The sequence below is a fragment of the Leucoraja erinacea genome, chromosome 9, assembly GCF_028641065.1.
Source record: "Leucoraja erinacea ecotype New England chromosome 9, Leri_hhj_1, whole genome shotgun sequence".
In the NCBI taxonomy this organism is placed as follows: domain Eukaryota; kingdom Metazoa; phylum Chordata; class Chondrichthyes; order Rajiformes; family Rajidae; genus Leucoraja; species Leucoraja erinaceus.
This window is the reverse complement of record NC_073385.1, coordinates 29377603-29404993: the sequence shown is the minus strand read 5'-3', so window position 1 is coordinate 29404993 and position 27391 is coordinate 29377603. Positions and strand designations below refer to the sequence as shown.

The window sequence follows — 27391 nt, the reverse complement described above, 5'->3', positions numbered from 1 at the left end:
CAGGGGGATTTCAGTGTGCCGAAGGACTACTTTCAAAAAGGCATTCCATAGTGTACACAGAGACACCCTTTGGCAAATTCTTAAAGTGTATGGCATCCCAGAGGCTTTCATAAACATCTTCAAGAACCTTTACGAGGTATCCAGTTGCTGCGTCAAGGTTGATTCAGGAAACACAGAATTCTTTGACATTGCCACAGGGGTAAGAAAAGGTTGCCTTCTATCCCCCGTACTGTTTATTGTCATGATCGACAATGTCATGCGGAAGACAATGAACAAACCTGACTTTGGAATACCGTGGAGAACAGGAAAATGCCTCACAGATCTAGATTTTGCCGATGACATTGCACTACCTGCAAAGTCGAGACACACCCTTCAAGAGCTGACAACCGCTCTGGAGGAGAATGCATCAAATGTTGGATTAAAGATCAGCTGCCAGAAGACTAAGACCATGCAGACTGGAGACCGGCAGCCAATAGACCAACTGATAATCAATGGGGAACCTGTGGAAAATGCCACAAGATTTACCTATCTTGGCAGCATGTTCACAGTCGATGGAGATGTAGAGGTCGACATCAACTCCCGAATTGGTAAAGCTGCATCAGTCTTCAGACGAATGCAGCCAATATGGTCTAGTGGCGGGATAGCCAAGATACTAAAAGTCAAGTTCTTCCAGTCCATAGTCCTCCCTACAGCCCTCTATGCCAGTGAGACATGCAAAAAAATCAATGTGAAGATGAAAAAGAAATTGGATGCATTCCAACAACGCTGCTTGAGGAAGATCCCGAAGACTAGCCACAGAAACCACCTCACAAACGCGGAGATCTCCCGTGAAAATGCAACAAAGCCTCTCAGCCGGGATGTAGAGGTACGCAGGATTAAATTTGCAGGACATGTACTCAGAATGTCACCAGTGCATGCACCTAAAATAGCAATGACATGGCAACCTGACGGAAGAAGGAAAAGAGGCCGACCAAAACTCACATGGAGGCGAACATTCCAGAAGGATTTGAAAGGACGGTACGCTAGCCTATCGAGGGTGGAAGACGTCGTACATAACCAAACAGAATGGCGAAAGCTTGCTGCCCAATGCACTCAACAGTGTGGGAGGAACTAAGTCTAAATTCACCTGTCGTAAATGCATTCAGCTGCAGCTCCTTACAGACAACATTAAGGAATTGGAGCTGCAGTTAGATGACCTTGGGATTAGTCAGGGGTATGAGAGTGCCATAGATAGGAATTAGTCAGGTGATCACACGTAAGATACAGGGAGGAAGTAGATGGGTGTCCACCAGGAAAGGCAGTGAGTGCAGGAATCCCCTAGGGTCATTCCCCTCCATAACGGGTACGCTCTTTTGGATACTGTTGTGGGGATGGCTGGTCGGGGAGAGTAGCAGCAGCAAATATCTGATTTGTGGTGGGGCCTGGCTCTGAGACACAGCGGGGAAGGCAAAAGTCAGACAGAGCCATTGCAATAGGATACGCATTAGTTAGGGGACAGACAGGAGATTATGTGGCAGCAAACAAGACTCCAGGATGGTGTGTTGCTTCCCTGGAACCGGTAAGTTTCCGAGCAGTTGTTGAACATTCTCAAGGGGGAGAGCGAGCAGCCGGAAGTCATTGTGCACATTAGTACAAATAACATAGGTAGAAAAAAGGATGAGGTCCTGTGAAGTGAATATAGGGAGCTAAGCGGAAGAGTCAAAACCAGGACCCCGATGATAGTAATCTCCAGATTACATACAGTGCCACGTGCTAGTAGGGCAGGAGTAGGCAGATAAGGCTGATGAATGTGTGGCTCGGGATTGGTTCAGGGGGCAGAGATTCAGATTGTTAGATCATTGTGATCTCTTCTGGGGAAGAGGTGACCTGCACAAGATGGATGGGTTGCATCTGAACTGGAGGGGAACCAATATCCTTGCAGGGAGGTTTGGAAGAGTTTAAATTAGACAGGCAAGGAGGTGGTAACCATGTGTAGTAGATCAGAAATTGGAAGGAATGATTGGAAGGTAGAGGTTAGGACCAGCAAATCTCAAAGGAAGGAAAGGCTGGGACAAGTGAAGGAATATGGTGACGCTGATGGGTTAAAGTGTGTTTATTACAATGCAAGGAGTATTGCAAAGAACGCAGATGAATTTAGAGCCTGGATCAGTGCTTGGGACAGTGATGTGTGGCTATTGCTAAAATGTAGTTGCGAGGGGGACGTGACTGGCAGTTTAATGTTCCACAGTTTCGATGTTTCAGATGTAATCGAGAAGGAGGCCAAAGGGTGGAGGAGTTGCACTACTAATCAAGAAACTGTCATAGTGGCACTGAGGACATGCTGGAGGATTTGTCCACCGAGGTGATATGGGTAGAACTTAGAAATATGAAAGTTGCAAGCACACTAATGGGATTGTACTAAAGCCCCCCCAATAGCAAGCAGGAATTAGAGGAACAGATATGTGGACAGGTTACTAAAAAATACCAAAGCAACAGGATTGTCTTAGTGGGTGACTTTAATTTCCCCAATAGTGACTGGGCCTTGCTCAATGCCAAAAGCTTAGATGGGGCAGAATTTATGAGGTTTATCCAAGAGGGTTTCTTGAAACAGTATGTGGATAATCCAAACTGAGAAGGGAGCATACTGGACCTTTTGTTGGGAAGTAAGCCTAGCCAGGTGACTGCCAAAGCATTTTTCACTGTGAAGAAAAGTACATCAATCTCCACCCATGATGAATATGGAACGGAACACAGGAACAGGCTCTTCAGCCTAAACTAAGTAACCCACAAACAACCTCTTTCTCCCTCCAAGAACCCCACCCCCTACCTTTCCTCTGGTTTCTGCCCTCCCCCACCCACATTCCTTCCACCGGCTTCACAATTTGCAACTTTTCGATCCTTGAGCTTCACAATTCACAACTCCATCCATTTGGGCTCAATCATGTCTTTTCATCTTGGCTTTTATCTGACAATCTGCCCATCAAAAAACCCCTTTCCTGTATTAACCCATTACCAGCAATGCTTTGCCCTGTCCATTCTCTCGTCCAACTTTCTTTCCCACCCCCCCTGTAATCGGTCTGAATCAGCCTGACCCAAAATGTCACCAATCCACGTTTTCCAGAGATGTTGCCTGACCCGTAGTTACTCCAGCATTTTGTGCCTTTCTAAATTACCTTCTGCCTGCACATGATCCATATCTCTCCATTTCCTGCATATTCATTATATTTAAAAGCTTCTTAAACATCACTATTGCACTTCTCCCATCACTACTGGCAGCGTGTTCCGGACACCCACCACTCTGTAAAAAAACTTGCTCCACATATCTCCTTTAAACTATCTCCCACTCACCTAAAGGATATGACCTACTCTTTGACATTTCCTACCTGAGAAAAAGGTTCTGACTGTCCTCCCTTTCTATGCCTCACCTAATTTTAAATACTTCTATCAGATTTTCTCTGAATCTCCAATGCTCCAGAGAAAACAATCCAAGACTGTCCAATCTCTCCTTACAGCTAATACTCTCAAATCCAGGCAGCATTCTGGTAAATCTTTTTTACACCCTCTCCAAAGTCTCCACATCCTTCCGGTAATGGAGTGCCCAGAACCACATACAAGACTACAAATGTGGCCTAAATAAAATTATAAAAGTTGTAAAATGGCTTCCTGACAACAGCATTTAACTGCCAATTACTTCCCCCTGCATCTAACTTCCCAAAGTTGTCTGGATCAAACTCCATCTGACATTTCGCCGCCTGTATATGCCACTGATCTATATCTTACTTCATCGTCTTTGACAGCCTTCTTCATGGTCTGCAACACTATCAATTTTTGTGTTGCACATTTCATGCTTCTTTCAAGGTCATTTTGGCTCTTTCAAAACCCTCGAGGTGCAGCACTCTGCTTGTTATCTGAATCCATCACAATTTATTCTGTGCATCTCTTGAGAGGGCCTAAAATGCTCCAGCTAGTTCGAGGATTACATGATTGAAGGGATAACCTTCAAGCTGATACTAAGTTGAGTGTAATGAACAGAAGTGCCCCCCACCCCCATGAACAGTAGTGCCCCCCACCCCCATGAACTGTCTCCCTCGGATGGGCACGTCACACATCGACCCGGCACAGACACATTTGCACTTTAGACTGTTTTGACTGTTTTACTGTTCTTTTTATAAACCATGTTTCTCGGGGTATCTAAATCTAAATGTTATTAGTTGTTTAAGTTATGACATCGGATGGAAGATGCATACCAAATCTCGTTGCACATATGTACAATGACAATAAAATATATTATTATTATTATTAAGTGAAAAAAAATCTGAATTCAAAGCACATTAGCTGTTCATCAAATCTTGCAGCAAGGCAGTGTAACAAATCCTTTTACAATGCAAACAAAATAAAAGTTCTTGCCTAAAACATGCTCTGGCAGAGATATTATTATGGAGTGAATGGAAAAAGAGTTGCATATTATTAGATGATCAGAATCAACTGCAAATGATTCTAAGTTTAAAAATAATCTAGAAAAGTGCCACGTACACGTCGTAGGGGGTGAGTGTGAGGGTTGGTGATCGGCAGGTAGCACAGCCTTGATGGCTGTCTCTAGATTGTCCCTGTCGAAGCGGCCATAGAAGAAAAAACAAAAAAAAAAAAAACAAAAAAAAAAAAAAAAAAAAAAAAAAAAAAAAAAAAAAAAAAAAAAAAAACAAAAAAAAAAAAAAAAAAAAAACTGAGGTAATTATGGTTCACATCAATAGGACAAGAAAATGTCTCTATATTTTAGGGACTTTGACTACAAAAATGGCCTTGCTTTTCATGGGAGGCAATGTGAAGAGTGACTCAAAAGCCCATGTTTCTCTTAATTTCTCAGAGAGCGAGAGATCTCAAAAAATAAATCCATAGGTCAATCTCGCTGTGGTGAGGTGATGCTTGGATGATGGAACAGTCCATGGTTGTTCCTTCAAGACTACATCATGCGGTTTCCCTTCCATCAAATAATATTGTGAGGAATTCTCTGGAGGACATTGAGAGGCAACGTTTGGGGTCAGGACCCTTTCTTCATACAGTCCGAAGAAAGGTTCCAACCTGAAATGTCGACTATCCATGTCATCCAGAGATGCTATTGAACGTATAAAGTGTAACAATACAATAACCAAGGCAATTAAATAATATTCTTACCTTAAGTTTCTAACCACATATTTTTAGCCAGTAAGTTTTGCAGTAACAAACTAAAGTAAAAAGACTGTTTATGTAAATGGAGCCATCGAACAGGAATACATATTTGCTTGTATTTCTTACCTTTTCCAACATTCTGAGTACATTCTGTCTCTCCTTCAGCTTTTGTATACTGAGAACAATTTTGTGCCTTGCACCTTTGGTAACATTCTGCAGCAAGAATAAAACAAAAATGAAACCACAAATATTCATTTATAATTATAACCAATAAAAAAAGTATCTCATAAAAAGTTTAATCACATTAAACTAACATGCTTCATAAAAATGTTGCTTTAAAATGTATATGCAAGAAAAATATTTAAGGAAGCAAAGTGAGATTAAATTTCCAAATGGGAACAAGCTTCCAACTACTGCAAATCAAAGTCCTCCATATCTTATCAATCAGCGCTATTCCCTTGAAGCCAATCCACTTGTTTTATTCAGTTTTCTGAAAATGAAGACCAGAATTTGGTAGTCAGAAGAGACTTACCTTGATGGTGGTAGAGAGGTAATTTTTAGAAAAATAAAAAATGACTTCAACGACTTTAATGATTGGAAGATATTGCATGTGAACCCAGAAAAAAAATTGAAAACACGGTGGATATAGTTTATATATTTTGATGATTGGGATTGCTTGAACTGCCTTTAGGATTTGGCATACTGAATTATAAAAAGTTATCTAGGGAGTTATGGTAATATATTAGCATAGAAACATAGAAAATAGGTGCAGGAGTCGGCCATTCGGCCCTTCGAGCCTGTACCGCCATTCAATATGATCATGGTTGATCATCCAACTCGGTATCCTATTCCTGCCTGTACCTGCCTTCTCTCCATACCCCCTGATCCCCTTAGCCACAAGGGCCACATCTAACTCCCTCTTAAATATAGCCAATGAACTGGCCTCAACTACCTTCTGTGGCAGAGAGTTCCAGAGATTCACCATCAGTAGGGGAGAACAAAAGATGTCTGGTTCATAACAGAGTTGAAATAAAACGGGAATATTTGGATTGGCATCAGTAACGGGTGGAGTTTAAAAGCATCAGTGCTGGGGTTCAACTATTTATAATCCGTATCGAAAGGAGCAAGTATGCTGTGGGCAAATCTGCTGATGATAATAAATGACGGGTGGTCAAGTTATGAAGAGAGCAAAACAGGATTTTGATGGGTTTAGTGCTTGAAGTTTGGAGATGGATTATGATGTGGAACAGTGCATGGTTGTCCACTTTCAATGGAAGGAGAAAACAAATGATTAATTAAACAGGGCTACACAATAAAATTTTGCAGTACAGAGAAATCAGATGGTCCTAGTACATAAAACAGTACGTTAACAGGTAGATACAGCAAACAATTTGGTTGTTAAAAGAACATAGAATAGTACACCACAGGAACAGGACCTACGGTCCACAATGTCAGTGCTGAACATGTTGCCAAGTTAAAATGATCTCTTCCTGCATGTGATCCATATCCCTTCATTCCTGTATCTCCATGTGCCCATTTAAAAGACACTTAAACACCACAATCGCATCTGTCTCCAGCACCACCCCTGGCAATGCATTCCTGGCACCCACCTTTCTCTGCATAAAAAACTACCCCCCCACATCACCTTTAAACTGCTCCTCTCACCTTTAAAGCTGTCCCTGCTGGTCTTGACATTTCCACCCTTGGAAAAAAGTTCTCACTGTCAGTCCCATCTGCGCTTATAATTTTACACACTATTAGGTTACCCCTCAACCTCCAACATTCCAGAGAAAACAATCCAAGTTTGTCCAACCTCTCCTTGCAGCTCTAATCCAGGCAACATTCTGGTAAGCCTCTTTTACACCCTGGAATGTTGGTCTTTACTAAAAGAAGTGCGTTTTAAAAGGAGAGTTTGGATGCAAATTTATGGGACACAGACAGACTGCACTAAGTTCCTGCACACAGCTTTGTGCTCTAGATTTAAAGAAAAGGGTGCTTGCATTGGTGATAGTGCAGGGAATGCTCATGAGGTTGCTCGTGTGATGACAAATTACAAAAAAATAAACAGCTTGGACCTATCGTTATTGGAGCACAGTGGTATGAGGAGTGATCTCATTGAAAATTCTCAGGTTGAGAGGGGGTTTGAGAACATGTTTATTTATAGGCATAGATACAGAATAAGGGGTTGCAAGCCAATGAACAATTTCATCTCACAAAGAGTTTGACCTTCCCCAGGAAACAGTTGAAGCTCAGTCGTTGAATATATTCATGGCAAACATCAGCAGAAAGTTAAACTGCGGATGTGACACGGGGTGTGGAGGCAGGAGAGTGATGTTGAGGCAAAGATTAGAGTGGCTTTGATCTTATGGAAAGGTGGAGCAGGGGTGCCTGGCCTACAGTAGCATCCTACCTTCGCTTAACTAACGGAGGCTTGTGTAGGAAAGGAATTCCCTCACTAAATCTCTCTTCAAACACCACCTCTCTGAAAAGCATCGGACCTAACAGCTGAATGAGGCTTGGAAGCACATTTGCCCGATTACAAACCTGTAAAACATATAATGAGAGAAATATGCTTCACAACGTTAAACATCAACTAAAACTGTCTTTAACCAACCTGCATGCATAATAATCTCTATCAATGTTGCACAATGACTGAGATGGGAAATTATAAATTCTAAGACACATCATAGCATTTTTCTCTCAAGAGCCGATAGATATGTTTTGAGGACAAACTAATTATGTGACAGCCTAACAAAGTATTTAAGCCTGAAGAAGGGTCTCGACCCGAAATATCACCCATGCCTTCTCTCCAGAGACGCTGTTTGACCCGCTGAGTTAATCCAGCATTTTGTGTCTATCTTCGATTTAAACCAGCATCTGCAGTTCCCTCCTACACAAAGTATTTAAGTCTTTGAGCTCATGAGTAGCCTGACTTCCCCTGTGAGCCATGATAACCAAGTGAGGAACACAGACAAATATAAGAAATTGCCAGGTTGCCCTTTTCTTTCCTACAAACAAGGCAGTACCTTTTCTCTGCTTAAAGGTACAAAATTGCCGGGGGTCAGCAGGGATGACAAGTGTAAATAATCGTGTCACCAGCAGAATGTAAGGATGAGAAATTGGAACAGCAAAAAACCTAAGTCTACCCATTTCTCATTGTCCAGCAGATACAGCAGTGCACAGCTCAACTAGATAACATAATTGTACAACTGTACTCCATTACTTTCATCCATTCTTCACAAAGAGACTAATTTTTTCCAACTCTGTTTTCTGTGACAGCCAATTTTCAATCTATGCTAGTCTCTAGGGCTTTTAGCTTATACTCTAGTCTCTTTAGTGGCATTTCACCAAATGCCCATTGGAAATCTACAATGCCCATTGGAAATCTGTTCCAACTTTTACATAGAAGTACAATTGAAGATCATGGGTTCAAATTAGTAAAACAATAATCATAATTTTAGCTGGTGTGGTATATTCGGCTGTTTCCTAATACACATCACCGGCTTCTCTGTAATGCAAAAAAAATATATATATTTGAATCACATACAGGCGAAGTCTAGCCAATAACTAATTCACTGACATATCACTCCCAACGATGAACTTATGGGCCTGTCCCACTTAGGCGATTTTTCAGCGGACTGCTGGCGACTGTCAAGTTGCCGGCATTCGCTTGAAAAACCGGCAACTGGAACGGCAACTGTCAGAGTGCAATTCACACGGTGCAAAGCCAAGGTGAAACAGACACACACCGCAATGAACAGGAAGGTTGGCGCTGGAAAAAGACGGCTAAAGCAAAGTGTACGGTAAGTCCTTTAAAAGGGGGGGGAAGAGGGGGGATAAGGAGTGGAGACAACTTTTAAGAAGCCAGAGATACACGGCTGTGAAGCTCGGCAGACATTTAACACTACTGGTCGGTTATCCTTGGTTCTGAAAACTACTGCTTACCTTTTTTTCCCCGTTGAGCCCATGAAATTCACCGGTCAGCACCGGCTACCACCTACGAGAACCTCCTGGGAATCCATTAGGACCTCCTGGCGACCCATCCAAGCCTCGAGAAATCTCGCTACTCCCCATGGCCGCTTAATTCTAGTCGCCGCTAATTTTTCAACATGTTGAAAAATTCACGGCGACCATTATGAGGCCGCGACTAGTTTCCAGAATGCGGGAACTCCTCACGACCATGAAGGCCACTCACCGGCAACCACCCGTGAATATGTGGCGACTGCATATTCTCCTGCAGTCTTCTAAAAAGTCACCTGTGGGACAGGCCCATAGCTCTGGAAAACGCATCCCAGTTTTCTTCAAAATGTGCATATTCTCCCCCAAAAGACCAGATTAATGAATTGCAGGATTATGTTCAAGCTCGAAATCTATTTTCAGAAGATGCAATTGCAAAAGCCAAAATTGTTAAGGGTCTAAAAGAGAGCTTGATGTAATGTATTGCCAACCCTGCAAAAATAGGTGTTGATCTGATCTGTGATTTGATTTTAATTATGAAAAAGCAATATATTGAGATAAAGCAGCATGAAAACTTCCACATAATAAATAGTAGTCCATGATTTTCCCTCTAGAAATTGGTAATCTCACCTGTTAAGCATCTTATTGGTTGAGAAGCTACTTTAGAGACTCGTGCACTTGCTTTAGCTTGACACTTAATAACACAGGGACATTTGCAGATGAAAACATTAAACAATAACGTCAGACACCTGAATATTTTAGCTCTGCACATTTCCACCCAAGCCACAAAACACCCTTTCTTCATAACTTTTGTATCAAAAATCAAAAATACCAAACCAACAAAGGTGGCGAGGCACCTCCAACATCAATACTAAAATTGTTCAAGATGGTGTCTTCAATATATACTCAAGAGCCACGAGGGAGGGATTATTAATGCCAATTAACCCTTACTTACCGGAGAGGGATTATTAATGCTGGCTCTGGAAGTGATATTCACATCCTATGACTTAATAAAAGGAATGACAGGGAACTGCAAACAAAGAGATAAATGATAATTTATGTAGAAGAACATACCTGTGCTTCAAGTTGAACTTCTGTGAGTGCCATCATTTCTTCATACGCGAGTTGGGAGAAGAGACCTGCATATTTATGCAGACGCAAACTTTTTAGCCAGGCTGGAACATCTGTAATTAAAAAATATTAACGGCTATATTAGAATCTACATGCACGTTAAAATAAAAGTACATTAATTATTTTTAATGTTACCTTTTCCCCTCTTCCAAACCTCCCATTTTAAATACAAGTAGAATCTTTTTAACATTTAAGCATAAAGGCCACCAAATCCGACTGCATATTTTATCACTGGCCAAATTACCTCTGAATCATGACCAGTTGAGCTGACCCAACTCGTCCATGTCAAACACTTTCAAAATTTAGAGGATTTGATGCACTTTCGCACAAAATGTTCTAATCTGTTCTCAATAAACATTTTTTTTTTTAAATCACACCTTTCACAGAAGGCAAGACTATGCTATATGAGTGGTGTGTACATAAATAACCAGCACAGTGGCATAGGTGGTAGAGTTACTACCTCACCGCGCCAGAACCCAGGTTAAATCCTGACCTCGGGTGCTATCTGCGTGGAGTTTGTATGTTCTCCCTCTGATACCATAGAGTTCCTCCAGGTGCTCTGATTTCTTCCCACATTCCAAAGACGTGTGGGTGTTTCAAGTTAATTGGCTGATACAAAATGGCCCTGGTGTGTAGGGATGCTAAAGTGGGATAACATAGAACTAGGTGATTGGGTGATCGATGGTTGGCGTCGACTCCGTGGGCTGATGGACCTGTTACCATGCTGCATCTTTTAATCAATCAAAATTACTATATCATGTTTTGCAAATGTAGATACTTAATTACCATGTATAATTATTTTAAAATCCATTTTAAGAGTAATAATAGCCTTCAGAGCTATTCTATATAAAAGACAGAAGAATATTTCATCAATTATATTGACTTTTTAATTCCTTGCCATCAAGAAATTGAGAAAAACCAAGAACATTTCTGTCTCTTAACCACATGAACCACGTCTGAAGTTGGCCCACTATTATTGTAAAGTAAGCAGAATCAATTATTGGCCAATTAAAATGGAACACCCGTTGATGTTGCATGTGGAGATTTCAGAAGGAGAAAAAATACAAAGTACACTTCTTGAAGTATAAAAAGTAGTGCCCGGCCAATAATCACATTTCATTATTATTAGAAAGATTTCATATAATGTTATAAATATCTCTTGCAGAAAAACAGAACACCAAATATATGGAAGCTTTTTTAAAAAAAAAAACAGGTTACATTTGTTTATTTAGGGGAAAATGTGCCACTGACATGCCCATACCAGCACTTGAAACCAGGACATTCATGAGAAAACATGTTAAGTCTCAATGTTTGCACTGGTGTGGAGCTGGAAATTCAAATCAATGATAATAAACCATTCAAATCAATTAAACCAAACACAGCCTGAAAATAATTAGCTACCTGGAACAGACCATTATATTAAAAAAAACCCTAAACAATTTAAATTCATTTTCAGAGGAAATCTAATCATAAACTGCAAACTCAAACTCAAACTATTGTAAACCTTGAACAATTGAACAAAAGTGAACCACCTCAAACATAATCTCCAGTACATGGCATAATAAAAGAACTTGTTTGTCAATGTATTCACATTTTTGGGAATTTGACAGGATAGTGAAAACTTTGGGTTATATAGGCCACTTTTATATAGTACTAAGAGTGATATAGGATCATCACTCTTAGTACTCTGATTAAGAACAGTTGAAAGTAGAACCAGGTTAAAGCAGTCCCATTTAAACAGAGATACAGTGAGAATATGTGATCAGCCAATTCAAAAGTTAGAAAGGATAGACACAGAACATAATGCCGCAGTCAAAAGAAGCATCGGATGATTTTGACCAAACCAGTCTCAAAGATTTGACATAGGCATATGTCAGAAACATGCGAATGCTTGCCCATCTTCAATAATTTTTCAGGTACCCCGAAAACAATAAAAGCTATTATATTGTTGCGTATAAACAGCATACTCCATTATGAATTCAGTAATTGAATAGTTGGACATCTTTAATATATTGAAATAGTAATCCCGGCATACAAGTCATAAATCTTTCATTAGGTACAACAAGAACATTGTTAATGTCTTATGTTAACAACTAGGCTTGGGTTAAACTCATTTCAAATCCATGCCTAATCTTTTTCATAAAAATAGTGCATTGAGAAATTACTTTGAGAAATATCAGTTAACACAATAATGTATCAGCCATTAAAAAATAAATGCCTTAATTCATTAACAAAGCTTTCATAATGGGTTCTCTCCAAATGAAACATAATCTGCATTTGGTGATACGCTTTCAAGGCATTCCTGTGAGAAACACCAAAGCAAGACTTCTGGTACCTGCACCCTGGATACACTTCAGAAGATCTGATAAATCTTTATAATTTCAGGGATAGGATTGATTGCATTTCTCAAAATTTCAGCATTACTCATGGGACTTTACAGCCAAATATGGATTTTAGAAGTGAAATCACTGTAGGATTTCTGCACAATAATGCCCCACACTTAGCAATGATGATAACCTGGAGGTCTGTTTTGTGATCTGTGATACACCTGATCTCATAGAACAGACATTTTACAGATGTTAATTAGCAACTCTCCCTTTTCTCATTGAAACATCTCTATTTAGAAAGTATGCTGGTTAACTGGTGATAATTATGAAAATGAACAATTTATTCCTGCTCAGGTTGTTTTTTACATTATAAAGACGGGAAACTCAAAATGGGAGTCAATAAAAAATGAAACACAGAGCTCATGGATATTATGTTCTATAATAATGGTGAAAGGTATGACTGACAACTCCAAGCAATCCTAGATATCATGGGATAGATAAAGAAAATAAAATCAGCTTATGGCAGGTTTAGAGAACTAAACGAAAATGCCACGCTGGAGTAGAGATTGTAGGGCATACCTAAAAAGTAACTAGGAAGACCAAAAAGGGCCATTAACTAGCATTGACAAGTGAGATTATGGAAGATCCCAAAGGTTTCTAAGTATATTAAGGGCACGAGGTTAACCAGGGAAAGAATAGTGCTCACCAGAGACCAAGGTGCCAATCTGTGTGTGGAAGCAAAGAATACAAACAAAAGATTGAAGATTTAAAGATACTGCATTAAACCAGGCCCTTCGTTCCTCCTAGTCCATGCCTGCCATCGATCAACAGTTGACACCAGTTCCATGTTATCCCACTTTCTCATCAACTCCCTACACACCAGGGGCAATTTACAGAGGCCAATTAACCTGCAAATCTGCATGTCTTTGGGATGTAGGAGGAAACACACATGCTCACAAGAAAATGTGCAAATTCCACATAGACAGGAGATCAAGATTGAACCTTGGTCTTGGCCTATGTGAGGCAGTAGCTCTACCAGCTGGCCACTGGGTTGCTGCAACACAAGAGAACTTCACAAGGAATACAACCTTACATCCCACTGCAACCTGAAGAAATGCAACTCAGGGTGAAATGAGAAGCAAGGTTGAGACTTCTGGGGCTCTGGCCAAAATGTTATAGAGTCATAGAGCGATACAGTGTGGAAACAGGCCCTTCAACCCAACTTGCCCACACCGGCCAACATGTCCCAGCTACACTAGTCCCACCTCTCCGTGCTTGGTCCATATCCCTCCAAACCGGTCCGATCCATATACCTGTTTGTTTCTTAAATGTTGGGATACACCCTGCCTCAACTACCTCATCTGGCAGCTTGTTCCATGTGCCCATCACCCTTGGTGTGAAAAAGTTACCCGTCGGATTCCTATTAAATCTTTTCCTCTTAACCTTAAATCTATGTCCTCTGGTCCTCGATTCATCTACTCTGGGCAAGAGACTCGGAAGTGCATCCCTCCCGATCCATTCCTCTCATGATTTTATACACCTCTATAAGATCACCCCTCATCCTCCTGCGATCCAAGGAATAGAGTCCCAGTCTACTCAACTTCTCCCTATAGCTCAGACCCTCTTGTCCTGGCAACTTCACCGTAAATAAGTGTTCATATCCTTTCTGGCTACAATAGAGATGTCAGGTTGATGGCTGTACCACGACGGTATACCCCGTCGTGTTCTCAAAACCTGTGCAGACCAACTGGCTGGAGTTTTTGTGGTCATTTACAACCTCTCACTTCTGAGGTCTGAGGTTCCCACCTGCTTTAAAAGGGCATCAATAATACCGGTGCCCAAGAAGAGCAAGGTGACGAGCCTCAACCACCATCGACCAGTGGCACTAACGTCTGTGGTGATGAAGTGCTTTAAGATGTTGATTATGGCGCATATCAACTTCTATCTCGACAAGAACCTTGACCCACTGCAGTTCGCTTACCGCCACAACAGGTCAACGGTGGATGCGATCTCACTGGCTCTCCACTCAGCTCTGGATCACTTGGACAACAAAAACTCGTATGTCAGGCTACACTCGTATGTTCATAGACTACAGCTCGGCGTTCAATACCATCATCCCCTCCAAGCTGGTTACCAAGCTCATGGATCTGGGTCTCTGCGCATCCCTCTACAATTGGATTCTCGACTTCCTCATCCAGATCACAGTCTGTTCGTATTGGTGGAAATATGTCATCCTCGATAACAATCAGCATGGGCGCACCTCAAGGCTGCGTGCTCAGCCCCCTGCTGTACTCACTCTATACGCATGACTGTGTAGTCGGACATAGTGCAAACTCCATCATCAAGTTCGCCGACCACACATGGTGATGAGTCAGAGTATAGAAGTGAGATCGACCGATTGACCAAATGGTGCCAGCACAATAACCTGGCTCTCAACACCAGCAAAACCAAGGAACTGATTGTGGACTTTGGAAGGGGTAGGATAGGGACCCACAATCCCATTTATATCAACGGGACCATAGTGGAAAGGGTAAAAAATGTCAAATTCCTTGGCGTGCATATTTCCAAAGATCTTTCCTGGTCCCAGCAAACTGATACAATTATAAAGAAGGCACATCAGCGCCTCTACTTCCTGAGAAGTTTACGGAGAGTCGGTATGTCAAGGAGGACTCTCTCAAACTGCTACAGGTGCACAGTAAAGAGCATACTGACTGGCTGCATAGTGGCTTGGTTCAGCAACTTGAACGTCCAGGAGAGGAAAAGAATGCAGAAAGTTGTGACCACTGCCCAGTTCATCATCGGCTCTGACCTCCCCACCATCGAAGGGATCTATCGCAGTCGCTGCCTCAAAAAAGCTGCCAATATCATCAAAGACCCACACCATCCTGGTCACACACTCATCTCTCCGTTGCCATCGGGAAGAAGGTACAGGAGCCTGAAATCTGTAACATCCAGGTTCAGGAACAGCTTCTTCCCCACAGCCATCAGGCTATTAAACACAACATCAAATAATCTCTGAACAATAACAGTCTATTATTACTATTGCAGCTTACCTGTTTATTTATTGTGTATATATGATCTATGGACACACTGAACTTTTATCTCCCGTTCTGTATTATGTTTACATATTCTGTTGTGCTGCAGCAAGCAAGAATTTCATGGTCCTCTCTGCGACACATAACAATAAAACTCTTGACTTGACTTCAAGAAGGGCAGAAGGGAAAAGCCAGGTAATTACATGCCAGTGAATCAGTGGTAAGGAATCCATTGGAGAGGTTCTGAGGGATAGGATGAATGTATACTTGATAAGGCAGAGCTTCATTATGGAGTCAGCATAGTTATGTTAACAGGAGATACCATCTGAAAAAATGGATGGAATTTTTTTGAGTAGCTGCTGCAAGATATGTGCCCCTGAAAGCAGCAGCACAGGTAGAAAAGTAACATGTAGAGTGTCATGAAGCGTGATGGGTGACATGTAAATAAGCGTCAAGAGATGCTTGCCTTAATTAATTTGGCAGGGCACAGAATATTTCAGCAAGGAAGTTATTGGACAATAATATAAAATATTAGCTAGGCCATACCTGGAGTGTTGTGCAACTCTGGCTACCATATTACAAAAAGGATTTGACTTCACTGGAGAGGGTGCAAAAGAGATTCACCTTCATTAGCCTGGAATGGAGAGGCTCAATGTGTGGAAATACTGGAAAGGCTGGATTACTGAAGCAGAGAAGATTCAGAGGAGACATCGAATTGAAGTATATTATGAAGAACACAGATAGTAAGACACGTTTTTTTAAGCAGAAGAGTTTAACCAGAGGGAATAAATTGAAGGTTAGGCACACGAGATTTAGAAGGGACTTGAAGGATTTAGTGGGTGGTAACATGCAGCCTGGTAAGAAGTTGATAACGCCACAATATTTAAGCATTTAGAAAAGCTCCAGTGGCTGGGATGGCGTTCTGGCGGCGGTGACCTGAGTCCGGGGTTCAGCCGCGGGCCAGCGGCTGCGTCCACTGGACAGGAGGGCGGCAGCTTCGACCACCCCAGGCCGCGGCGTTTGAACCGGCCCGTTTGCGGGGTTCGGTGAGCAGCGGGACTGTTTGTACCATCACCCAGTGGGGTAGCGCCTCAGTGCAGAGGGAGAAGAGGGAAGAGACTGCAGCCCTAAGATTTTTGCCTCCACCACAGTGAGGAGGTGCTTGGAGGACTCACTGTGGTGGATGTTATTTGTGTTTATTGTTGTTTATTATTGTATTACAGGTGCACAACCATTTATCCGGTGTTTCGGAAACCGAAAAACTCCGAAAACCGGCCATTTTTTCCAGATGTCGTCTGCGCACCAAAGCTCACGTTTGGCGCCAAACTTGACCCGAAATGACCCACGGTCAACCCAGGTCTGTACTACTGTAGCGGCTGCCTCCTCCCCGGAGACCGGGAGACGCTTAAACATCTGTAAATCATTGATTAAATGTTAGTCAGTTAGTTTGGAGGGCTTTTATGTGAAGGGGTTGTGAAGGGGTAAACTTTAATTCTTAGTCCCCTACCTGGTCGGAGAGGCGGGGAGTGGTCAATGCCTTACCGGGTCGCCGTGCAGTAAACACCGCAGCGCTGTGGCCGGTGGGGCTGCGGGCGGCGCCGGTTGTAGCTCCGACCCCGGCAACTCTACCCCTGGCTGCGAGGCGCTCCAAATCCAGCGCCGCCCGCAGCCGGACGCCCCAGCTCCGCGAATGTTGGGAGTCGGCGGCGTCGCAGCGCTGGGATACCAGCGGGGAGCGGGCAATGCCTTACCGGGTCGCCGTGCGGCAAGCTCCGGAACGCTGTGGCCGCCGACTCCCAACATTCGCGGAGCGTTGCTGGATTTGGAGCCGCGCAGCCAGGGGTAGAGTTGCCGGGGTCGGAGCTCTAACCGGCGCCGCCCGCGGCCGGACGGAGCCCCCAGCTCCGCGAGGTTGGGAGTCGCCGACCAGGTAAGGGACTAAGAATTAAAGTTTCCCACTTCACCCCTACTCCACCACCACCACATAAAATCCCTCCAAACTAACTGACTAACATTTATGCAATGATTTACAATGATTCACCGGTCTCCGGGGAAGAGGCAGCCGCTCCAGACTTTTCAAGCCGCCAGCGCTACCTACCTAATCTACGCTAAAAATCTTCCATTCGGAAATCCGAAAATGTCCGAAATCCGACAAGTGTCTGGTCCCAAGGCTTTCGGATAAAAGGTTGTGCACCTGTATTGTATGTATGACTGCAGGCACGAAATTTCGTTCAGACCGTAAGGTCTGAATGACAATAAAGGTAATTCTAATTCTAAGCACCTGAAATGACATGGCACAGAAGGCAATGGCGGAGTGTCTGAAAATGGGAGTAGTTTGGATTGGTAGACGTATTCTGAAGGACCAGTTTCTGTGATTTATTTCATCATTCTCTAGTTTTTACAACGAACAAAGTATTTTCTAGGTCCCTGAGTAATACATGCAAAAATAACATGGCATACTTGTTAATGGGAATTGAAGCCAAATCAATAAAGTATTCTGTAAATATAATAAAAATATTATGTGAATTCTGTGCTGAGAATCTCATACCTTTATGCTGACGAATTTATATTCGAGTTTGTTTAACCAATGACAAGAGAAGATTTGTCAATTATTTTGTCTTGAATTCACCTGGCATGGACTCTTCCAATTCCACATTAATATGAGACTTCTATCAGCTCTCAAGGATTGAAAGTAAAATTCTGATTCTTCAAGATCCTGTATGAGAACCACTATGCTCTTTTGACTATAGAAATTGCAAATAAATGCGCTATTGTCTTCCATTTGTCTGGGAAAAAAAAGATTTGTCATATGACTACATTAAAACTTTGCCCTTTAACTTGAACGACAATAATTTGCAGGCTCTCTCAAAGTCAACTCCTGCTATGAATATTTGTGAACAGCTCGTGCTAACAACAAACATCATATATTACAAACTTCAGCAAACAACAGTACACATCATTGCGATTGTCTGTCATTTACCGAGTTATGGTTTCAGAGCTGAGATCTGAAGTTCTGTAGATAATAATAATAATAATAATAACTTTATTTATAAAGCGCTTTTAGACAACATCAGTTACCACAAAGTGCTGTACATGGGAAGTCAACAAAAAGTTATTACAAACTACTAAAACCATTAAGACGACAGGACTATAAAAACAGTAAAAATTAAAAGACATTAAAAGCACTAAAACAGGAACAATGTCTCAGCCAGTGTCGAAAGCCAGTGAATAAAAGTGAGTTTTTAGGGAGGATTTAAAGATGGACAGTGAAGGGGCCTGTCTGATCTGCAGCGGCAAGGTGTTCCAGAGTGCCGGGGCAGCAACAGAAAAGGCTCTATCCCCTCTGAGCTTCCGCTTAGACCTTGGTACCTCAAGGATCCCAATGAAAATATATTTCACTGTACCTGGTACACGTGATAATAATGAAACCATAAAGAAACCACTGAATTTGTAACCTGAACAGGTGCTTGAGGTAGGAAGCAGTACACTGTCAATGAGCATTCACATCTTCAAATTTGGGAAATAAAGTTAAAAAGAACAAAGTAAGCATTAGCTACATTAATAGTTCCTCTGAGGGAGCAATATTTTTTGAATTATTCTTTCCACAAAGAGCTTCTAATCAAGATTTTGGAGTATACTGATTAGATTGCAGACAAGTAATAATCAAAATTAAAATGTCATAATCAATTTATTAATATCCATATGAAGAGAAGGATTTGTTATCAACACATTAACAATTAGGTTTAAAGGGGGAATACAACTAAAATACACAATATCTGACAAGATTTTTAAAGTGAAAATAAATCAATTTGTATGTAAATGTGGACTCTACACAGGCGTATGACAATGCAGATATGATCAAAAAATAAACTGAGTACAGATACATGTTTGGGGAAGTATTTACATTATTTAAATAACATGATTGAACTACCTTTTTGGCTTTTTTGTTTGTTTATTTATGTTATCCATTGAGCGCTGTATTTCCAAACCTGTTGCGCTGATGCAAGTAATGGGCCTGTCCCACGAGCATGCTACTCCATGCGGCAAGCGCGACCAAACCAGAAGCGGGGGCCGCGCGGAGGTCGAGGGAGTGACATGAAGTTCGAGCGATGTCCGCGGGAAGTTCGCGTGTGACGTACGGCGTCGAGGTAGGTGCGTACGCGTTGAGGCGGCTGCGGGCCGGCAGGCCGTTGCCGCGCGGAATTTTTGAACACGGTCAGTTTTTCAGAGCCCCGCGCGATGTCGGGACCAGCTCCGCACAACTCCATACAGCTCCTGCGATCGAAGTGGGACCGGCCCCGTGAGGCCGTACGGCTCAAATGACCACGTTAGGTCGCACTTGCCGCATGGAGTCGCATGCTCGTTTGACAGGCCCTTTAGGTCACGCTTGCCGCATGGAGTCGCATGCTCGTGGGACAGGCCCTTAAGAATTTCATTGTTTTGTTTTGGTACATATAACAATTAAACACTTTTGACTTAATTCCAACAGCAAATGTATAAATAGGGATTAAAATTAATTTAGATGGGCAGTTTAATAAAACTACCACCAGTTTAAGGCAACATCATTCCTGATTAACATGCTTGAATCTGACAAGATCAAAGGAATATCAACAGGAGCAAATTTATAATCTACATGGATTTTCAGAAAGGTTATGACTAGGCCCCACATGAAGTACTGATCTGAAACATTAAAGCATTTGGAATTCAAAGGAAATTGGCACATTGTATTTAAAATTGACTCAATGCCTGAAAGTCAAGGGTAAAAGTGACCGAAATGTAATGACCAGAAGACTGAGGGGCAAGAGGCTCAGAGTTAGATCCTTTGCTTTTAGAGGTTTTATTCAATTGTCATGATATAAATTGGTAATTCTGTTGTGAGCTAGATGGTCTGAGATATTCTCAGAGACACCCCCACCCGAGACATTCCCATGTCCTTGGCCTCCACAGCCTACCCATTCCTAGACTTGCATCTCATGACAGTGAATGCCACTCCGGGGCCCTATTTTGACAGCAAAGCCCATGAATCAAATTAAGTGCACACCTCAATTAAAGCAATGAACTGCAGTACACAGGTAAAAGTGGTAGAAGAAAAGTGAAATTCTTCACAGATATGACTTAATTGCAGGATTTAAATGTTTAAGTGATTTTACTTTCAATTTCCCACCAGGTACAGAAATGGCAGCTCACTTTTGCAAACAATCATAAATAATGAAAGTGAATATTATCTATCTGTAACTCAGTTGAATTTTGTGAAATGTTCTTCAAGAACAACTCCGAATTCCATGACATCAACCAAGAAAAGTGCCGTGAGTCCATAAAACAACATCACTTCAAATTATCCTCTCAGTCACGCACACTGGCAATACATTGTTATTCCTTCACCATTGCCAAATCTAAACCCTGCAACTCACCATACAAAAGTCTTGAGCTAATCTTCACCAATGGCATTGCAGTGATTCAAATAGTTCAATTAGGTAAACAATTCGTAAATGCACATGCAAAATATTGAGACAATTTATTCTCCTGGCCATTTTCTGGATTATGCAAGGAGGAAAGTCATTTAAAACTGAATAAAACATCTGTTAGGCCACAGCTGGAATATTCTGCACTGCTGACCAACACATCACATGAAGGATAAGATACAACAAGATAATGTGCAAAGGAATTTTATGAGGATATTGTCATAAATGGAGAATTTTAGTCATAACAAAATGGTTTAACTGTATTTTTTCTTCTTTAGAAAATAAATTGAGGTGTAGAAAATTGAAAGTCCTAGACAGCATGGACACAAATTGCCCAATTCCCTGAGCTGTACAGGGCAAGTGGTTCAATATTGAAGCAAAAAAATCAAATTACATAAATCTTACTCCTCTGCCCCTCAAAAATGGTGGTTTAGAACTCATTAACTGAAAATATGGTGAAGGCATCCCATATCGTTTTGTGAGAACATGGAAACAGGCCCTTCATCCCACCGCATCCATGCTGACCAGCAATCCCCGCACACTTATACTATCCTACACACACTAGCGACAAATTACAATTATACCAAGCTAAATAACTTACAAACCTGTACGTCATTGGAGTGTGGGAGGAAATTGGAGATTCCAGAGAAAACCCACGCAGGTCACGTGGAGAACGTACAAACGCAGTACAAACAAGCACCTGTAGTCAGGATTTAACCCAGGTCCCTGGCGCTTTAAGGCCGTAATTTGACCGCTGCACCGTGTCGACCATTTAAAATATATTTTGCTCAGTTCTTGAATTGCCATAAATTTCAGGATCATAGCTCATGGGTTCGAAAGTAGTAATCTGAATAATCTTTCATGGCAATATAGATAAAATGGACCCCCTGTGCTTGAAATTTCTCTGATTCTATTCTTCTTACACCATTGAATAACAGCAGCATTTAAAAAATAATTCTTTAGTCTTCCAGACACAAGATAAATCATTAAAAAGACAAACTTCTATTCATCAAAAGTAAAAAAACAATGCAGGCTTCAGACTTGATTATTGCTAGTTTGTTTCAGTTTTATTACTATACAGAACAAGATCCATTTGGTTTGTTGACTTATTGATTTTGTTCAACTCAGAATTGCCCCTAGTCGATTTGAGGTGGGCTGCACATGAAATACGACATGGCAACAAAATGTGACATAACATAACAATAAAAAAAGACAAGACCTGACAATAAAAAAGCTGATGACATTTTATTCCAAAAACCAAAACTGGGCCATCAAAGTATAATATTTAAACCTGAAAAGATAAATGTACCAAGAACAATGTTCCTGCCAAACTTTCAGTTGTCATGGTTGTTTAGAGAGAGAGAGAGAGAGACCATGAGTGGACTTGTTAATGTGGACAGGAAACACAGGAGGAGTGGATTAGCTCATAATGTAAAATACAAAGATCATCCCATTGGGCTATAGGCTACCCAAGTGGAACACATGGTACTAATCTATTTTGTATTTAGCCTCAATGTGGCAATGGAGGCCAAGAACAAATAGGTTGATGTGGAAATGGGAAGGGGTGTTTCGATGCTCAGGAAGGCTGTTGCAGACAAAGTTCAGATACTCTGCAATTGTTTGTTTAGCTTACACTTGTGTGCACCAGATATTGGCAACACGGTTATAGCACCCAAATTTGGGGGTAGCATATTTACATGGACTGAAAATGGGTTAAAAGCCAAAGCTATATAACTGGAAATAAATTTCTCAGATAGCTAGGTTGTTATTAGTGGGGCATCACACATATCAGTGCTTGGGCCCCAGCTATTCACGTTTTCTATCAATGATCCGAGTATGAGGACAAAATGTTATATTTCCATGTTTGCTGATGACCCAAAACAAAGTTGTATAGGAGGAGGTTGTGAAGAGATTTCAAGAGACATAGAAAAGCTGCACGAGTTGGAGAGCAAGACTGATGAAATAAATGTGAATAAATGAAACGTCATCAAGTCTAGTGCACGACACAGAATATCAGGGTATTATTTTTTATAATGGTGAAAAATTGGAAAATGTTGATGTTCAAAGGGACCTAGGTGTCCTTGTACACATGTCTGTGAGCTCAGAAGTAGATGCAGCAAGAATTAACAACGCCAATGGTATTAAGAGATTTGAGTAAATAAATAAAAGTTACAAGACCGTACCTGGAGAAGACGGTCTTTTTTCTGAACAGGTGAATTCTAGTCACAGAGTGAATGTAACGAAGATTCACTAAATAACAACTTAGTTGCATAAGTTAAGACTGAATTAAATAGGCCTGTATTCACCAGAGTTTAGAATGAGGAATTTTCTCTTTGAAACTTTAAAAAAATCCTAGTGTCATCAAAAGCGTCTATGCAAGAATTGTTTGTTCTGCCTGATGAGCCGAGAATGAGCTTTCACCGTTTCAGAATATGGGGCAGGCCATTCAGGACTGCCACAGGCATAACCTTTTGCAATCGGAGGGTAGCAAATCTGTAGAATCCTGTGCACCTGTACGTTATAGAGTGCATTCAAAACAGAGATAGTTTTCATTTTAACACAAGTTTGCACAATGAATACAATTACATCAAGTTGCTTTCAACTATTTTGTTGAAATGGTTTCCACCACCAGAAGGATTCTCCTCATTTTTTAAATTCCAGTCTGCCCTCAATTTTGTTCTGGATTTTATCATAAACTGGAGATCTTGTCCTCAAGAATAAAAGTTTAACGTCCATAAACCTGCTTTTCTAGACTTGCTGAACTAGACAACAATAGATCCTCTATTGATTTCACAATGTTACTTTTGCATAGTTATGTGTATAAAATACTCTGTTCTATCCCATCTGTTAGACTTTTGAGATCTATTAAACACTTTGGCCACTAAAGTAATCTCATGTTGTTATCTGATACTGTGGAGCTGCTTGAAAAATAAATATTATTAATGAATCAAAAGACAGTCACCATAAGTTACTTAAAAAATGCTTTGCTTGGCATGTTCTTCACCGACATCTCTGTAGCTATCTTAAATTGAGCTCAAGACAAATGTCCAGCAAATTACCAAAATATGGCCACAGATTATATGTACTGCATAGATATCCAAATGAATATTACAGTGAAAAAACTTAGTATTCAGAATTCCCCATTGCATCAACAAATACAATAGATCAGCGATGATGATGAAATAAGCACATTACCTCTCCAATTTGGATTTTATTTGCAGCTATATGCTGCTTTCAGGAACACCATTCTAAGAACAGTTACCCACCTTTCATGCCACTGCTCTCTTCTTGGAATGTGTTACGTGTCACTGCTTGATCTTCAAGATGTTCACTCCCACCGCTACCAGAAGAAGCAACACTACTCTGTGGGGAGAGAGGGGCATGGTCTGATGGAATATACTGAGGTCCTCTTGCTCGCAGGTCTTCATGAGACATCCATCCATGACCTAGAGGCTGATTTGGCACATTGATTGGTGGGGTAAGAGATACTGAACGCTTCAGAGGACTGTGGTGTGTCTGGCCTGAGAGAACTAGAAAACATATTATAACATATAATAGTTATTTATTGAAGGCAATCACGTGTCAAAGTTATCCAAAACCTACCAAATAGGGCAGCATTAAACATGTTTTCTTGTCATCATTATGATTGTTATTAAGTTCCATTGTTGAAACTATCTCACATTTAGATCTAGGTTTTTATTGTCTTATTTACAATTTCATATACACGTGACATCCTAAGCCCACAAATTGGATAGTTTTAAAATTATATAAACTATTCTTGGTTTTGGACGTACCAGGTCTAAAGCCATATTATTTAAAAACTGTAAATCAATTTACTTAAGAATCATTTTTGTAGTTGAACAGTAAACAAAAATAAACTGCCACTTGCACAGAGATAATAGAACCCTAACTGTTGCTGCGATATTTCAGTCCATGCCAAACTCTTATATGTTCCACGTGCATTCAAAGTCTAAATAAAGTGCTTTCTATCAGGTTGAAGATGGCAAAATTGATCAACATAAAGCTGTACGGCATGGACACAGGCCCTTCAGCCATCATGCCAACTAAATTATCATTCTAGGATAGTCCCATTTGCCTGCATTTGGCTCATAGCCCTCTGAACCATTTATACAGTACAAAGATCTTTTGAAATTCATAAATGTTTCCACTTCTAAAAGCTTCCTATGGCAGTTAATTCCAGATAAGGACTACTCCCTGATTGAAAAGATTGCCCTTTTAGTCACCTCACGTTCAGCCTACATCCTTTGTTTTAGAATCCTATACCCTTAGAAGACTGAAAGTTCACATTATTCATTTCCCTCATGATCTTGTACACCTCAACAAGATCATTCCTCGGACCCTTAAGCTTCAAAGAAAGATGTCCAGGCCTATCCTTGTAACTCAAAGCCTGCAAGTCCAGGAAAATCCTGATGAAGATCCTACTTCCCCACCAAATATTAAATTGGTCCCAACCTTGGTCTCCCAATCCATTTTGCTACCTCTTATCCTCATATCTCCAGATCCCCCTTTCTGCTTTCTTGCAGACACAAATTATCTCTCCAATAAGTCCCCCAATCTCCACTCCCTCCCTCCCTCATACTTCCACCACCCTCCTCTATCCCTAAACACCCCCCCCCCCCAATTCTCCTTAAGATAAACAAAGCAATGTAAAAGAGAGTCCAAGATCTGTTTCAAGTTCACAGCCAATTTTTGGAAACATTGAACTGAAAATAACACCGACATAAAACATCAGTACTTTTATGTCAATTTCCAGATATTAGAAAATGGAAACGATGAACAGTTAAGAGTTGTATTTTAAAATGAAAACAACACAATTGGCTAAAATAACATATGGGTTAATACACATATCCTTTTCCATTACTCTCTATCTTGTGGCCAAAATGTTAAGTGAATAAACATGGAAGTGAAATGAAGAGCTTTTATTTCCAGCTGCTGAGAAGGAGCTAGAACATTTTATTAGCTTTCAGTTTGAACAAAGCAGCATTCATCATTATTTCAGCAAATAAGCCAACTCTAAGTGGTCATCCACAACTGAAATCTATGCAATTCTGTTGTCTTTTACTAATATCTATGCTATTGGTTGTTTTCCATTAAAGAATATTGAATGCATATATACCAAACTTAATCTGCAAAAATGGAGTAAGGAGTAAGACTTATTTTTCAGATAATCATTATTGGCAAGAAAAATGCTAAAGTCTAATAAATACATGTACCAAAGAGAGAATTAAAAGTAAAAACTGTACAGCACAGCACCAACTCATCCATGTCAATCAAGATGCCCATCTAAGATAGTTCCATTTGCCAGTGTTTGGCTCGTATCCCTCCAAATATTTCCTATCCATGTACCTGTCTAAATATCTTTTAAACTTGGCGATGTACCTGCCACAACCATTTCTTCCGACAGCTCGTATCATATAGGCACCACCCTTTGTATGAAGACGATGCCCTCTCAAGTCCTTTTTAAATCCTTCCTTTTCACCATAAACCTATCCCCTTTCGTTTTTGACTCCCCTTCCCTGGGAAAAAGACTATGCATTCACGTTAGTTACGTCCCTTATGACTTTATACAGCAGTATAAAATCATGCTTTGTGCTCAACATTTTGCACAACTGCAACATACTCAAATACTAAAAGCCCTGACTGATGAAGACCAGCATGCCAAATACTTTCTACACCACCCTGTCCAATTTTCTTTGCTGAATTTCTTCCATACTTTTCCTTATTCATAGAATACAGAATTTAAAAATATTATTATTTTCAATTTCTTCATGCTTGCTAAAAGCTACTTTCCTTGGTACTAGTGCATTTTCATGCCTAGATGTGTTCTCAGCATGTGGTTGCCAACCAACGCCTTATATTTTTAATTTTATTAAAAATCCTTTAATTGCCAAGCCTATCAACAGGATTACATCAGACAGCATTTCTTTGCTACTTTTAATTTTATGGAAAATAAGCAATCGTCATTTGTGATTTGAGAAACCTATGCAATTCATAGATTCGTTTATTAGTACACCAGGGTACAATGAAAATCTTTGTTCATATGAAGCTCACAGTATACATAGTCTTGATAAATACTGCGTTAAATAATAATATAACAGCAGGACGGTGCATGTGGAAAAGTTAAGTATAATAATGGAATAACTGAATAAGGTAGAGTTAAGGGTAAGGAACAAGGAGTGCAAGAAATGATTAGTTCAGGAGTCGGAAGCAATGGGGAAGAAGCTCCTCTTTCTTCTCCCAGAAGTAGGGTGAAAGGAGAGGACCAGGATGATGGACATTTTTGACGAATGCACAAGGAACTGCAAATGCTGGT

At 40.8% G+C, this 27391-nt stretch overlaps 1 protein-coding gene across 3 annotated transcripts in view; it reads right to left on the bottom strand.

Annotated features, from left to right (window-relative positions):
- The window catches only part of samd4a (sterile alpha motif domain containing 4A), a 118496-nt gene that overhangs the window by 31519 nt on the left and 59586 nt on the right, over nucleotides 1-27391 (bottom strand). For 2 of the 3 annotated variants that reach the window (XM_055640445.1, XM_055640446.1), the window contains exons 4-6: nucleotides 24324-24587; nucleotides 10177-10286; nucleotides 5272-5358 (exon numbers count right to left, since the gene is read on the bottom strand). In XM_055640445.1, the coding sequence (XP_055496420.1) occupies nucleotides 5272-5358; nucleotides 10177-10286; nucleotides 24324-24587 (461 nt within the window). The remainder of the gene's footprint in view (nucleotides 1-5271; nucleotides 5359-10176; nucleotides 10287-24323; nucleotides 24588-27391) is intronic. The other variant, XM_055640447.1, reaches the window with a different exon arrangement.